Source organism: Castanea sativa, chromosome 8, assembly GCF_040712315.1.
Source record: "Castanea sativa cultivar Marrone di Chiusa Pesio chromosome 8, ASM4071231v1".
NCBI lineage: Eukaryota > Viridiplantae > Streptophyta > Magnoliopsida > Fagales > Fagaceae > Castanea > Castanea sativa.
The window spans coordinates 40,899,768-40,915,254 of record NC_134020.1 but is presented as its reverse complement, the minus strand read 5'-3'; the positions used below and the strand labels follow the sequence as shown (position 1 = coordinate 40,915,254).

The window sequence follows — 15,487 nt, the reverse complement described above, 5'->3', positions numbered from 1 at the left end:
TAATAAGGACGATGTTTACTCCACACGAGAGAGCCGTATAATAATTTCCAGTACGACAGTCGTCTACTGTAGCGGCTTGGTTTCGTAAATAGGAACAAACCAGAATGAATCAAAACAAACTCGTCCATTGGCTGCCATAAAGCCACGTCATACAAAACTCCCACGCCAACGTGTCGCTTTCTCAACTGCTTAAACTAACTATCTCTCTCTCTCCAAAACCCAAACTGCATACATGTCACTATGACTATTCCCCGTTACTCAGTCCCAACTCTTCCCCTGAAAAAGCTCATAATCCCATCAAATTCAATATTCACGAACTCAACTCTCTTGGAAAAATTTGCCCAACAGTACCATTCTGGAAATATTTTATGCAGATAGCATGCGTTCAAAGTTTATTAGTTAGTTGGACTCTTTTTGGAAGTCGAATTTAACAAACTCGACTTCAAGACAAAATAGACCCATCTTCCACTAGATAAATAAGTCTAACTTGGATTAAAAAAAAAAATCACGTGGAAGTCAAGTTCAATAAACTCGACTTCTATTGAAAGTCGAGTATAGCAAACTCGACTTCAAGCTTAGGTTAACAAAGAGGAAACTCACGTAGACCATATAAAATCGAGTATAGTATACTCGACTTTCACTAAAAGTTGAGTATAGCATACTCGACTTCCAGGCTAGTGATTACACCACCTACCCCACCTAAGTCAGTTATACGAGCATGGTAAAAAAAAAATTAAATGGAACTCGATTCTATCAAACTCAAGTTCCAATAAATTTTACACCAACCTCAACCGTCTCAGATATAAACTCTCGGATACACTTATACACTTTTCATCTCCCAACTCTCACTTCTCCCAGCTCTTTCCCACGCCCAAACTCTCCCTTTCACACACATTGATCATTCTACAAATTAAAAAGCTTTTCTTCTTCTTCAATTTGTAGGTAAATATTCAAACCTTTTTATTTTTTTTATTTTTGGTTAGACCTGGCTAATATATATACTCACTTTTTCATGGTGTAAATGCACTTTTAGTCCCTACATTTTGGCTTTTTTCTATTTTAGTTCCTACATTTTAATTTTACCACTTTTAGTCCCTAAATCAATTAACGCGTTCCATTTTGGTCATTTCTGTTAGCCCACTAACGGAAATTGCTTAGATGGCAAACTGAGTGCATTGCTAGCACATTAAATGTTGATGTGGCCAATTAAAAAATAATAAAAAATTTTAATTAGCATTTAAAAAAATGCCATGTGAGTTTCTAAATATAAAAAAAAAATTATTAATCAATTTTAACGAAATTAAAAAAGAAATAACAAAATTAAAAACAATAAAATACATCAATTCAAATCTAATTCATTTTGAACAAGAACACAATCACAGATTTAAACAGCAACACAATAACATAGAAGCACAAACCCAGAACCAAATACAAACTCAAATTTAAATACACAAAGAACACAATAACAAACAAAAAAGAAGGAATTCAAAATCCCAAAATGGCAGAATTCCTGGAACTAGAATCCCAAGACGAGTTTGAATGCCATGGAACGTGATCCCAGGCACGAAGCAAGAATCCTCGAACTGCGTCATCCCAGTCTCCGCCATCTACTCTCCAATCAAACCTTTCCTGAACATCACCCTCCTCCCTTACTCCCCTCTCCGCTGCCGCACATGTCGCTCCGTCCTCAACCCCTTCGCCATCATCGACTTTGCCGCCAAGATTTAAATCTGCCCTTTCTGCTTCCAGCGCAACCACTTCCCTTCCAACTACGCCTCCATCTTCGACGACAACCTCCCCACCGAGCTCTTCCCTCATTACACCACCATCGAGTACCCCCAAGACAACCAAATCGACCAGTCGTCGCTGCAACCGCCGCTTGTTTTCTTGTTTGTGATCAATTCCTGTCTCATTAAGGAAGAGATGGGGTTTCTGAAGTCTCCGATCTACAAGCTAAGAGCATCTTGAACGGCACTTGATCCACAAAAATGAGATGTGGAGGTTAAAAGGCAAAACAAAGGGTAAGTGTTGGGTATATGTTTCGAGGCTTTGTGAGCATGTAACATGTGTAATAACACACACACCCAGATCAGGTTGGTTAGGTTTGATGGCTGCACCAGATTGGTGGAGGTGGAGATCATGGTGGCCGGGTCAGATCAGTGGTGTTGATTCAGTTTTTTTGGGTCGCGGGTGGTGGGTAGATCTGGGTTTTCTGGGTCTAGATTGGCTAGATCCATTGTGGGTTTGTTCAATTTTGTGGGTATTTTGTTAATGATTGTATTGATTTAATTTTCAGATTTAAATCTATTTTTTCTTTTGGATAATTTGGTTTGTGTATATATATATGGATTGATTTTTTTTTTTTTGTACAATATTCTTTTATGATTTTTCTCACATGGTACCCGTCAAGTAGAAATTGAGACGTATGAGAACTGAATGGTTTCTTAAGATCAAAGAGGAAGTCACAAAACAGTTGAAAATAGGGTTCATCAAACCTGTGTACCAAGCCGAATGTATAACCAATGTGATGCATGTACCCAAGAAGGATGGGAAAGTAAGAATGTATGTGGATTTTAGAGATCTAAACAAAGCTTGTCCTAAGGACGACTTCCCTTTTCCTCACATAGATGTCTTAATGGATTACACTAGGGATGGCAATGAGGCGAGACGGGTCCGAAGGATGGGGTCTTCACCACCGCACCGCATGGTTTTGTCTTATCTCATCCCCGCCCCACCCCGCATGACGGGAAAAATTTTCTTACCCCATCCCCGCCCCTTAGGGCCTTGCGAAGACCTGCCTCACCCCGTAAAACTCTACTTCTTGTTAATTTGCCCATAACTATTACAATTATTTTTAATAAAACTTGTTTCGTTAATAAAAATATACTTGAAATTACAAATAAATTTATCCCATCAAATCAAAGTAATTTTTAGCAAAAATTGAAAAATATTATTAAAGTGTTTAACAAGACAATATCCCAACAAAAACAAAAATCTTATAATACTAAATCAATGATTCAATAATATATAAAGTTGTTTATAATTAAGACAAAAGAAAATGTTAAACTTGGTACCTTATTTCCAACCTTGCTAGAGAAAAACAAAAAGAGGTAGCAAGCCTTGTTAGGTAGAATAAAATAAGCTAGTGATGTGTTTGTTTAAATAGTAGGGTTTTAGGGTATAAAAAATTTACAATTTAACCCTTATCAATGTGAGGCGGGGTGGGGATGGGTTGGGGTGGGGCGGGTGGGTCTAAAAAATCTAAACTCATCCCCGTGGTGCAGGGCTAAAATCTTGCCCCATCCCCGCCGCATTACCTTTGCAGGGCGGGGAAAAATTGACATCCCTGATTACACCGCTGGTAGTGCTTTAATGTCCTTTATGGATGGTTTCTCAGGATATAGCCAGATCAAGAATCAAGATGACTCCTTCACAAAATTAATATTTTAAACATTTTCTAGGTAAAAGTAAATGGTAATTGTCAATATTACAAAAATGTTAATGGTATAGTTGTCTTTTTTTGGCGAAGTAATAGGAGAGAGGCAGGTGGGATTTGAACCCTAATACCCACTACGGGAGTTGTTGGAATCACTACACTATCTCTCAAATCCATAATAGTATGATTGTCTGATTTATTGCACCACCACCTTATTCTATTTTCATTATTTAGATTAACTAGTATTTCATATTGTTTCTAACGGAAACGGCCGAAGTTCGATCCCCTTCCCCCACTTAAAATACATAATCATAGAAAAATAAAAACGAAAGTGCAGAAGGCAATATTTTCTCAATTATCCAACCATTATGGTTCTTTCTTCTTTGCTCTTTCTTTGGCATTAAAATTACACCAAATTCTCAACCCCCCCCCCCCCCCCCAACTACCTACTTTCACCAAAAAAAGAAACCCCAAAATGCAAATTTTCATTTCCATGCAACAAAATTACAATTACAGATAGCATTTGTCTCTCTTCCTCAAATTTTTCCTGTTGCACTTATGAGCAACAATGGCTGTAGTAATAATGATCATAATCTAATTGGGAAGCGATGGCGAGGCGCTAGTGGACACTGATGGTGTCCAAGCATAGATGAGCAAGCCCATAACGAGAATTATGGCACCTGCAACAAAGCCTGTAGGAAGAGATGATGCAACGCCAAGGTAGGGTAGCGGCAACGTGAACACATAAACAGATATTGGCACTGCCATAAAAAATAAAAACCAAGATGAGGCCAACATATTAATTAAAATTATTCATTAAGTACAATATGTTCAGTGTTTCACAAGCAAACATTCCTTGTGAAACAGAACTTCGCTATTTTTGAGGATTTGGGTATGAGATTGACTTCTGTTTAAGCTTGGACAATTCTAGAGAAGGGAAAAAGTGGGAATATTGCTCAAGTCAAGAGGGTCCTCAGGGATATTTGCTATGGAGTGTACTTAATGCAACTAAAAATCACTAACTAATGCTTTATGACTCCCAGATGACTTTGAGATGACTAATGCATTTGCGTCTAGTTCTTGTTTTTACCATGCTACATTAGTGGTCTCAGATAATGCACCCTCTGGAGCAATTACTGTCGGGCTTACTGACCTTGTACAAGACTTGTGTTGACAAAACAAATGACATACCTGAAAATGTGGAAGCAAGGCAAGAAACTACAGCAGAAGAGATCTTGAGCAGATAGAGCAATGATATGTTATAACCCATGTTGACAACAATAAACAGCAAAGGTAGCAGTGGAGCACCATCACATCCTGCAGCCAGAAATTTGAACGTAATTGAATGAATCACTTCATTTAAAATGTTAATTGGCAATGTTGCTACATGCAGGACTCCACCCCATATCTTTAAAAGCCTAATAGTCTAGCAGAAATTTCGGATTCAACTCAGCGAACACCAAGGTTTGATGTTTAAAAGAGATTCTATAAGATTTCCATCTTTATAAAGAAGAAGTTTCACTCTAGAGAAGAGAGAGATCAGACCTTGGTGGTGGCAAGTACCCTTCCCAAGAAATGGTTCATGAGTTTGAGTCCAAGAATCAACCTCTCCAAAACTTGGGAGTAAGGCTGCCTACCAAGAACCTCTCCCATACCCAGAAAAAGCACAATCCACTGTACAAGACCTTATTTTCTTTGTCAAAATTAACTCAGGTTCTATTTTGCATTAGTTTGGCTTTGAGATATTAATCTTGTTTAATTCCTTAACAGATGTCAAGAGAGGGAGTGTATTGATAGAGTTGAATGAGGTGTATTTATCTGCCTTCTTTTGCTTGCTAATAGATTTAGGAAGATAATTTTGCAAATAAAATGTAGCTTACCACTTGACAAAGTTCCAATGTTCAGAAAGCAAGCAGCACCATCTTTAAGATAATTTGGCAGTTGACTAAATGGAATACCCCATAATTTTGACAGGAAAGGTAAAAGAAGGCAGATAAAGAAGGCCTGCACTAAACATAGATCCAAGCACCTTAGGCTACCATTTAGTTATGACAATGAAAATAGTTTTGAAAAAAGAGAGATAATGATCCCATATGACCATAAGATACCTACTTGGAAGGCAGATCCATAGGAATTTACAACAAATAGGTCTACTGAACCTCCCTATAACAGGAAAAATGGAATTGTATCAACATAACTAAACTTTTAGAGAAATAACTAATAATTACAAACATATCAGAAAGTTTAAAATTACAACATCAACAACATGCATACAATTGGGTAGCTTCTGAATCTTGCATGAGAAAAATAAAATAAAAAATCATTTCTGTTTGACTGAGAAATTGAAAAAGTCATCTCATATTTCCTTGACTGTGTAAGGTTACTTTTGGTCATGCAATATATTTTACCCCTTCGATATGTTGTCATCATTTGATGATGGTTCAAAATGATATAAAAGTTGGTAATGAGAAATACTTTCAATCTAGAAACATATAAGATTAAAAGAGCCCACCATACAGACCTTTAGACGTTGGGCAGCATCTGAAAAGATTACTTCCTACAAATGATAAAAATGTTGCCTGTTACTGCAGAACAATACAAGGTAGAAAACTGGGAAAATTCAATAATCAGTCAGAAAAGCCAACAACCTTTAGCACTGTATCAGCCGCTTGAAATAAAAATGAAACTACCATCAAAACACTCCAAAATATACCAGCTTCCTTCAATGAATGTCCGGCACTAGATCCACTGAGAAGTAAACAGAGTCAAGCAATCAACAAGTAAAATTGTAAGGCATTTGTAATAACAATTATTATGAGCAAATGGATTTTGGTTTGGGGTTTACTACTTTACTTTGTAAAGATTCTAAAGATTACCATATGTAGTATACTTGAAGTTAGTAAAAATGTTCATTAATTTACAAGTTGGATTCTAATTTAGTTTATCTGGTCAAGCATTCTTCCTAAGATTTCTTCTTAGTCACCATTCACCAATAAAGGATTTACTGTAATAAGGGCAATTGAATTATTAATAAGACACAACCAGCCCTTTGCTTCAGTTCATTTCAAACTTTTGAAAGGAGTTCAGCAAAATTACTTAGAAAATGTTTCAACCATCTGATCCAATGGCAAAGATGATGTGCGAACCATGAAGGAAATTATATTCTAATTTATTGTTATTTAATTTCTGGAGTCAATTATCATTTTACTGGTTGATTATATTTTATTTTAGGTCTAGTTAATTAGGTAATTAGTACTTTATATGATTCCTAAAGTCTAGGTTATTTTTGTAATTCAATAATTGGGATTTTCCAAGACATTTATAATAAGGTTTCCTAAGTCTCTTTTTTTTTTTTAGAATCAGGTTTCCTAAGTCAATTAGAATTAAACTTAGCGTTTAGTCCTAGGTAGCCTATATAAGCACAGTATTGTACTCCTATACAGATGATGGATAACAATATTGATTAATAATATTTCTCTTGGAGTTTTCCAATTGTCTAACTCCAACCAACCTTAGGTGCTGACTCCTATATTTGTTCTCTCCTACTTGATGCTTACTCCTACATTTTCTATCTTGCTTGGTTCTGCCTCCTGGCAACCTTAGGTGCTAACTCTTATGTTAATTTTATTGTTTTGTACTTCAATTTCTGTCCTGCATCAAGTTTTAGTTTCAACCTGCGTCAATAGATGAAGATGTCAAACCATTTTCAATAACAATGCTAACCAGTTTTAGAGTCTGAAACTCTTTATACCATAGTCTCTCAGCATATCTCACCCATATCTTGGTCCAATAGGACCTAAGATGTGTTGCATGTTATTAGATTACAATCCCATGAATCATGAATGAGACAGTCAATAAACTTGCGAGCTTGCCCACTTTATATTACTGCCTCAAGGTCTTTTTTCTTAAACCTATACTCTCAAACTTTATGATCATCTATAGCTAATAGATGAGCATCAACATGAGACAATAATCTTAATTGACGATATATACACACACACACACACATATGGCTTACCTTGCCACTGTTATGATTACACCAATGGCTACAAGAAAGCATCCAAGTAGTTGGTTGACTCTATATCTCCTTCCAAGAAAAGCAGTTGACAGAATAATTTGCCACACAAGAAAGGTCTGCAAAATAATTCAGGATCATTTTCAAGTTCAGTGTTACCTTTTGAAAAGGAAACATTGTCGGTTGGTCTCAAGCCTGTATGAGCTATTGGGAATATGAATACTAGATTTTGCATAAATAAATATGGAACCAGAGCAAAAGCGTTATTGCATTCTACATTTTGAGCCAATCCACTCCAGATAGATTTTCAGTTACACTATGCTTGTGCCCATCATCACCATTCTTTATATTATTTTTATGTAGTGCTACAAAACACAGAACAACCCAACTGGGTATTCCAGAGAAAAACTTCGCCACCAGAATTCAGTGGATACTGGGTTCCTGAACTGCTGAATGATTAATTATGCAACCTGGTAGCATATAAAAACTATTAAACATGTATGGTATGCACTATATTAGTGCTTGTATTCACTTATATATACTAAAGTAATTTTAAAGTATAAATTTTTACTTCCATTTTTCTTTTCCACGTATATATTGTCCCTATTAAAGACACAAAATGAACAATTATATTTCTGTCATGCAATCCATCTGGCTGGAACACTTGTTAAACCACAAAGTGCAAGCTTTAGCCATTCAGATTCAAAACAACATGTTTTAACACAACACTACGACTAGAGAACTCAGAGCAATTTATCAATATATTTAATAATTATTATATATACGGTGTGTCATGTGTGCATGAATTATTTCTTCTACTTGAATAAAAATTTTTGCTTGTCAAAAAATATGTAAAACAAAATTAAGAAAGTTATCATTAGTGCCTCTTACCTGAGACAAAATTGGGATTGATGCTCCAGAAAGAATTGCTGATCCAAGGACAAGAAATAATATATATGATATTTTAATGACTATTGTATGCGGAATAAAAGCATAACACAACTCAATTATCTTAGCAAAAACCAAGAAGTAATAGATAGCTGTCAAAGATAAATTTACATGCATCCTTTGAATTGAATCCCTATCATATGCACTTAAACAAAAAGTAAAATATAAGAAAACTAAACGAACAAGAAGCATTATAGAGAGAACCACAAGCCCACAAAGATGAGGCCCCCGCAGTAGATAAGGATTTCATTACGCAATCAACAAAAAAAATAGAAATTTAAATGTTAAGACAAAAGCAATGTGCATATACTGATGCTTAATTGACAATGAAAAAAATCTATATATAAGATCTTCAAGCAATGGATAATATATGAATATAGGAAATTTGGAGTAAATTAATTTTCAAAGCCTACACTAGAGCAGTTGTTTCTTCACCTACTATGTTGAACTCCCAAAGTTGGGTAAATTTGATAGAACATTGTGCACGGTCAAAGTAAAAACTCCCTTGTCCTGCCCTCTTCTACGGTGACAACAGCCTCTCGTATAAAAGAATCCTTAAACTCCTGTTCCTTCTTAATAGGATGTTGAGCAAGGTGCTTTGCTATGGCCCTCCCCTTGACAGACTTTTTGGTTACAACACTTGGCCTTGCGCAAAAAAGAGCCTTACATAGCTTCTATAATCTACCCATCTTATCTAGCCTTTCTTTGGTATTTCTGTCGAGTAAGGCAATGGCTTCTTGAAGTGCAGGATTTATCAAATAACTAGGATGTGTTTTTCTTTTTTGAATTTCTAATTCTCAAGCAAACAGAATGTTTGATGGAAAGACAGAAGGACTATAAGATCATATAGAGCAAAACATTTAGAATTTGGCAACCAAGAATGTCCATAGATATAATCCCAAGAAGCAAATATAAGCATAATGAAATGGGCATTACCTCCAGCTGCCATTCCAGTAGCAGCACCAAGGGCTTCCAAGAGACCAACAGCAAGGAATGGAGCTTTTGGCAAGGAAAGCATCTCATCTGTAACAATGCCAGCATGGTATCGGAGATACAATATGGAGAAGTATACAATTACATATCTGAAAAACAAAATTTACAGTAAAACACAACTTAGTCCATAGTAGTGAAGGCAAAGTATTTAATCCTTCCTCTGAGTAATTCCATTAATTACATTAAAAAAAAAAAACTCACAACCTTAATTAATTACATAAACTAGTTATAGAAAACAAGGAGTCAGGATCAATTTATAAGAAATCAGAGTAAAGAAGAATTCAAAGGTGTAGGAAGGGACTTATGTCACCACAAACAAAGATCAAAGCAAGATTAATTACAATGTATAAATATAAAAAGCACAACCACTGAACCACCTTTTATATATATATATATGTGTGTGTGTGTGTGTGTGTGTGTGTGTGTGTGTATTTAAAACTTTAAAAGCCATGTAGTTAAAACTTAAAAGATCAATTATTGACAATTTTCCCTTTTTTCTTTCTCATATAATTTTTGTTCATATTTTTATTTAGGTTTTTATTAATTAGTAAACTATTTTAGAAAAATTTTATGAGAAAATAAAAAAGCTGTTTTTTTGACATTGTATGTGTCATGAATTATTATCTAGAAAAAAAAAAAAAACACAAAAATTGCTACAAAATTTGCAACAAAATTTGCCACAAAATTTGCTACAAAATTTGCCACATAAGATTTACAAACTAACATAATAATGAATATAATTGGTGAATTCAACCAAATAAATATATATATTTTTTTTTTTTTGAATGTTCTAAATTACTTCCTTTTTTTTTTCCTTTTTATTATAATACCTAAATTTGTAAAGCTTATTTTAGTAAAATTTGTTAGTATCCTAACTAACATCACTCTTCTAGAAAACTAATGGGGAAGAACCAAAAGAATAAGGACTTTAATTGTAATTTGTAGAATCTCAGGAGGGTATTATGCAAATTGGCCAAAATTGAATGTGACTCTCTTTTGCCGGACGGCAGCAAAAAGCCAAAAACACAAGGGTCTAACAAAATCAAAAGCTAAAAACACAAGAGTCTAAGAAATAGAGAAACACGTGGCAGATTCTATTGTTGGAATTTTCCACGTGGCCCACCAGAAAACTATGGTAACCATCAAAATCTAAAGGCAGAAAGTAACCGCAGGTCATTATATCACATCTCTCCCTAGTCCCCTACCAACCTTTTATAAGTGGGCTTTTGACCTTACTAAAATTGAGAGACTCCTTTTCCAAAATTTAGGCCCACCATGCCTCACCATAGATCTATGGATTCTATTGAAGTTGGGCCCTCCACTAAATTTGGACTTTTAACACTTCGCGGTCGCTGCGTCTTTCTTTTTAAAACTTTTTTTCTCAAATGTTCTTTTCTTTTCTTTTCTTTTTCTTTATGTGCCAAATAGAACAACAAAAAGAGTTTGAACCTTTTAATTTACTTCTTCTTTTTTTTTCTTTTTCTGAATTGTTCAACCTTTTTACCTTTTCTATGTTTCCGTATATACCATGACAATAATGGAAGATTTTTTAAAGCCACAGCCACGTATCTACTACCCATTTGTACTAATACGTGTGAAATAAGTTTATATATACACCAAATTATTGAAAAGATTGACATCTACTAGTAATTGTTTATAGCAGGTGACTATTGGAATCTACTAATAAAAATTAACACTAACATAATTATTTTAATTAATAAACAATAGTTGCAATACTAGTATTTTTTAACGTTTTTTCTAATGTTTTTCTAATTAATTCTAACTAATTTTATTTAATATTATCGATGTGATGAGCATAAATATCTCCATCACAGACTTTTCCGCGTTATTACACCACAACTCCCATTGAATACGAAACTTTTTTCTTTTTTTTTGATAAGCATGTATATAGATAGCATGAGAGCTTATGCTTATTGTAAATTAGAGAGGGCAATGCAGCTAGTAAAGCGTGGAGTTTAAAATTGAGGTAGGAGTCGGGAAATTGGGCACGGCAGCCCACGGCAAAAGACAAATGGAAATTCGAAAACAGAAATGTAGCGTGCAAATCATGGATTTTAAAATTTGGCCGCCGGGGATGATGGCAACTTTGAATCGAATGCTGCGGTCACATAATAAATAATAACAAGAAGAAGAAAAAGGCCAAATTTTAATATTTGTCTGATTCACTTGATTTTAAAAACATATTATTGCCCATCAGGAAAAAAAAAAAAAAATTAGTTCACAAATCACATTATAAAACTTCAAATAAAAATCACATTATAAGGTGAGAATTTAGAATGGTGTAACAATTATATATAACATCATCTCTCGCATAGAAGTGAATCCTATACTTGAGGGACTCATCTATGTAAGTATCATTACATGTGTAACAGTAATATAAAACAACAGTTCACCTTAGATGAAAGTGGTAGCGTAATAATTATATACAAAATCGTCTGTCACATGGAGTGGATTTTATGCTTGGTTTTATGCATGTTATACAAGATAACAAATCCTTTGGCCCTTAGGTGTGTGGCTTCAAAAGATTCAATTAGATTAATAAATAATTACTTTAGATATGCTATATATGCTAAGGTGGCAGGTAAGAATATAATAATATAACTTTTAATAAAAAATTTTAAAAAAAAATTACCATCTTAGCTACCAGACACAGTCATTTTTAGCTGTGCACTATAGCTCAACAGTCAATTTTTTTGACTTTCTCTCTACCATTGCAGCATACTTTTTAGTATTGTTGGTGCTAAAAATAGCAATATGGTTTTTTAGCACCACTAATACTAATGCTCTGATTAATAAATTAAAGAAATAGCAATGTGCTAATCTCAAATGGCATCTCTCTTTTTGTAAGAACAAATTAGATAATGAGTGAAGCGAAAAGTTTATTAATTATGGAAAATTATTAGGTGATCCCGGAGTATCATAAATGCGTACTCCTTTCTCTTACATAAATAATAGGTCCCACTATGAATCTAATTAGTGAAACTCACAATTCATATGAGAGAAAAGAGTATACATTTATAGTATTATGAAAGTACACAATAATTTTTCATTATAAAAAATTATAATAGTAGTAAGAAGAAAAATTCTATGAACCAAATGGCAAGTGCGGCTGCAATATTCTTTTAGTAAAAAAAGAAGAGACGTGCGAACGCTTTGACACAAATGGTCACAAATCAATCATATTAGTTTCAACTTTAAAGCTTTTTGCTTTTTATTAAAACTCACGGTTAAAAAAAAAACCGTGATTATAAGTATATATAAATAATTTTTTCAAAACCACGTAATGGGTTGTATAAAAATTCCTACAACCGGTAGCATAAAAATCTTTTCCTCTTAAATCCCACCTATAGATGGATCACTATCTGTCTATTTCATTTCTGGCTGTATGGGTTTGTTTGTCCACAGGTTGTGTATAAGTTTTCTCTTTAATATAATGAAGTCAATATTTTCCACAAACAAAACATAAATAAAAAAATTACAATGTATATAATATTATATAAGCTTTTTTTTAAAAAATCAATCTATACTTGAATATAAAAGCTCAAGCACCCAAGTCTCAAATTATACATAATAAAACCAATAAACCTAAGGGCATAGGTTAGTCAAGCCCAATTATTTATATATATATGTACAAAAGTTTTCTTAGCTTACGACATGGATGGAAATAATAACAAGCAATAATTATCTAATTCATTTTTAATAGTGTTTTCACAAAGCATGGGACCTAAAACACACTTATTAAATCCATACGTAATAATTATAACTGGAATATGAGACCCAGTTTCCAAAATAAACGAAATAATATGCCATAGAGTATGTTAGTACTTAGTACTTAGTCCGATCTAAATCTCCCGCCACAACCGTTTAATCCGACGATCAAGATTTCTTGTAAGTGTTTTTATTTTTATTTTGTCTTAATTAAAAATTAAATTTAAGTACTAGTCTAGAATCTAGATTGAAAATATTTTTTTAAATGAGTTATTACGCATTGATTTTCACTCGAGGTTTCAAACTAGTAAAATTCCAAAATGAGCTTCGAAAGTACGTAGTAACTATCAGGATTCAGGGAAAAAAAAAAAAAAAGATGTTATGAAAGAAAGAAAAGAAGAGAAGAGAAGAGAAGAGAATAGAAGAAGTACCCGAAAGTGGCGAGCTGAGCGAGAAAAAACGGGTACTGCTTCAACGGAACCAAGGCCAGTTTATACATCACCCGATTCCCTACTCCCATCACCACCGTCACCGCCGCTGCCACCGCCACCTTCACCGTCTGACTCTGCTCCATTTTCTTATTCTTCTTCTCTCCATTCTCCTCCTTTGATTCCATTTCCGCAGTCCGATCCTGATCGCTCTCGCTCTCGCTCTCCTCCGTCGTCAACGACGACAAATCCTCCACCGCGTACGCGCACGGCCCCGCCGCCGCCGCCTTGTCCTCCCCATCGCCGCACGGTCCCACAGCCTCCACCACCGCCGCTGCTCTAATAATCTTCCTCGATCTCAACACCATTCTTGACCGTTGTTGATGATGATTCGAGTTCGAGCAATAATTCTGAGGGAGCCGCGAAATCTCAACCGTCCGTGACGATGACGTCGTCATCCTGCTCAGCCGAATCGGTCGGTTCGACAAACCCGCCCCGGCAGTTATCCGGTAACAATATGACGTCATAATTTTTATTTTCAATTATGTAAAAAAACCAAAACAAAACAAAAACAAAATAAAATAAAATTCAAATCCCTTTCAGAGAGAGAGAGAGAGATGAGTTTTTGTGACACAATCGCTGTCTCAATAATGTTTTTCTTTCTTGCTTTTTTTATGTTGGATGGGTTCTGATTTCAATCGAGTGTTTTTTTTTTTTTTTTGGGGTTGTGTGGCAATCATATAGGGCCAAATCTAAACGTGTTGCCACGTGTACTTGTGATTATTGGTTGGAATTTTGTGCACGTATTGTAAACGAAGGGACCGTTTTGTTTCAAGCCAATGAGGGATTGACAGCTTGTCGGAGATTCTGCACAGGTCGGCTTGGTTGTAGTGCTGACGTGGCCTAACATTTTTTTTTTTTTTAATAATCTAAGTTTATAATAATTTTGGGCTTTTGCCAAAAGCAAAACAAAACAATGGGTGCTGAGTTGTAATCTCAATTAAATCGACATTTATTATGAATTCTTATGATCTCATTAACAACTCATTAGGATTAGTCACATTTATACTTTTGTTTTTGGTTATATTGTTCTAATTAATATAATTCTGTGCTCTCAAAAAAAAAAAATTTAATATATTTTTGTCGTTTCTCTAATTAACACTAGATAAGATAACAAAGTCATTCGTGTCTCTAAGTCAATAAAGTTTTTTTTCTTTTTCTCTCTTTCATTGTTCATGTCTTAATCCTCAACATTACATGTATATTGTTTTGTAATTAAATTTACTATAGATTCATGTCATTTTTCATAGCATACCTGACAAATCAAGAGGTGTTTAATGCAATTATTTATAATATTTCTAACAAAATGGGAGGTGTGGTCATATACAATAGCACCAGTTTGTATATGTGCATTGACCGAGTGCACTGGTCCATTTCTACCTTCATCAGAAATAGTTTAGAAATTAGTAAGAATTTTTTTTAGTTGTAAATTTTGCTAAATTAGTAGACTGTAATGGTATAGCCCATACTTCTGCTAAGTTTTTTTTTTTTTTTTGAGAAGGATACTTCTGCTAAGTTGGTTGGTAGTTTTAGAGTGCGTTTGGAGAGGGGCTGAAACGCCCAACATCTGCGTTTCAGCCCCTTTCTTTTTCTTTTTCTTTTTTTTTTCTCTCTAGGACGCGCTTTGTTCACTGTTCATTGGAAATGAACAGTGATTTTAGGCGTGAACAATTATTTTTACCCATTTAAAAATTATTTTGATACAGTATTTTTCAGTTTTTAGTTTTCAGTTTTCAGTTTCAGCTGCATCCAAACGGACCCTTAGAAAGGCTTTTTTCTTATAATAACCCAACTTCCTTGTTGTTATTTCTAATATTTGCAAAGTTGATTGCTATTCTGCTGTTCCTTAGTTTTTTTTTTTTTCCCCTTTAATGAAAC

At 34.4% G+C, this 15,487-nt stretch overlaps 1 protein-coding gene across 1 annotated transcript; it reads right to left on the bottom strand.

Annotated features, from left to right (window-relative positions):
* Positions 1 to 3,759: 3,759 nt before the first annotated feature.
* On the bottom strand, positions 3,760 to 14,343 carry LOC142607797 (protein CLT1, chloroplastic). The gene is made up of 10 exons (XM_075779427.1): positions 13,553 to 14,343; positions 9,336 to 9,481; positions 8,343 to 8,380; positions 7,455 to 7,570; positions 6,085 to 6,184; positions 5,958 to 5,993; positions 5,549 to 5,599; positions 5,317 to 5,440; positions 4,628 to 4,753; positions 3,760 to 4,197 (listed from the first exon to the last, which is right to left on the bottom strand). Exons 1-10 carry the CDS (start codon positions 14,074 to 14,076, stop codon positions 4,031 to 4,033), a joined length of 1,428 nt encoding a protein of 475 aa, XP_075635542.1. The 5' UTR covers positions 14,077 to 14,343; the 3' UTR covers positions 3,760 to 4,030.
* Between the last annotated feature and the right edge of the window lie 1,144 nt (positions 14,344 to 15,487).

Bases quoted from the DNA above. Each gene is read 5' to 3' on its own strand.
- LOC142607797 (XM_075779427.1), bottom strand. From the start codon at position 14,076: ATGACGTCATATTGTTACCGGATAACTGCCGGGGCGGGTTTGTCGAAC. The intron at 5,994-6,084 runs GTTGTTGGCTTT...TATCATTTGTAG, and splicing joins CGGCTGATACAGTGCTAAAG to GAAGTAATCTTTTCAGATGC. The intron at 4,754-5,316 runs GTAAGCTACATT...TTCTGGCTGCAG, and splicing joins CATTGGAACTTTGTCAAGTG to GATGTGATGGTGCTCCACTG.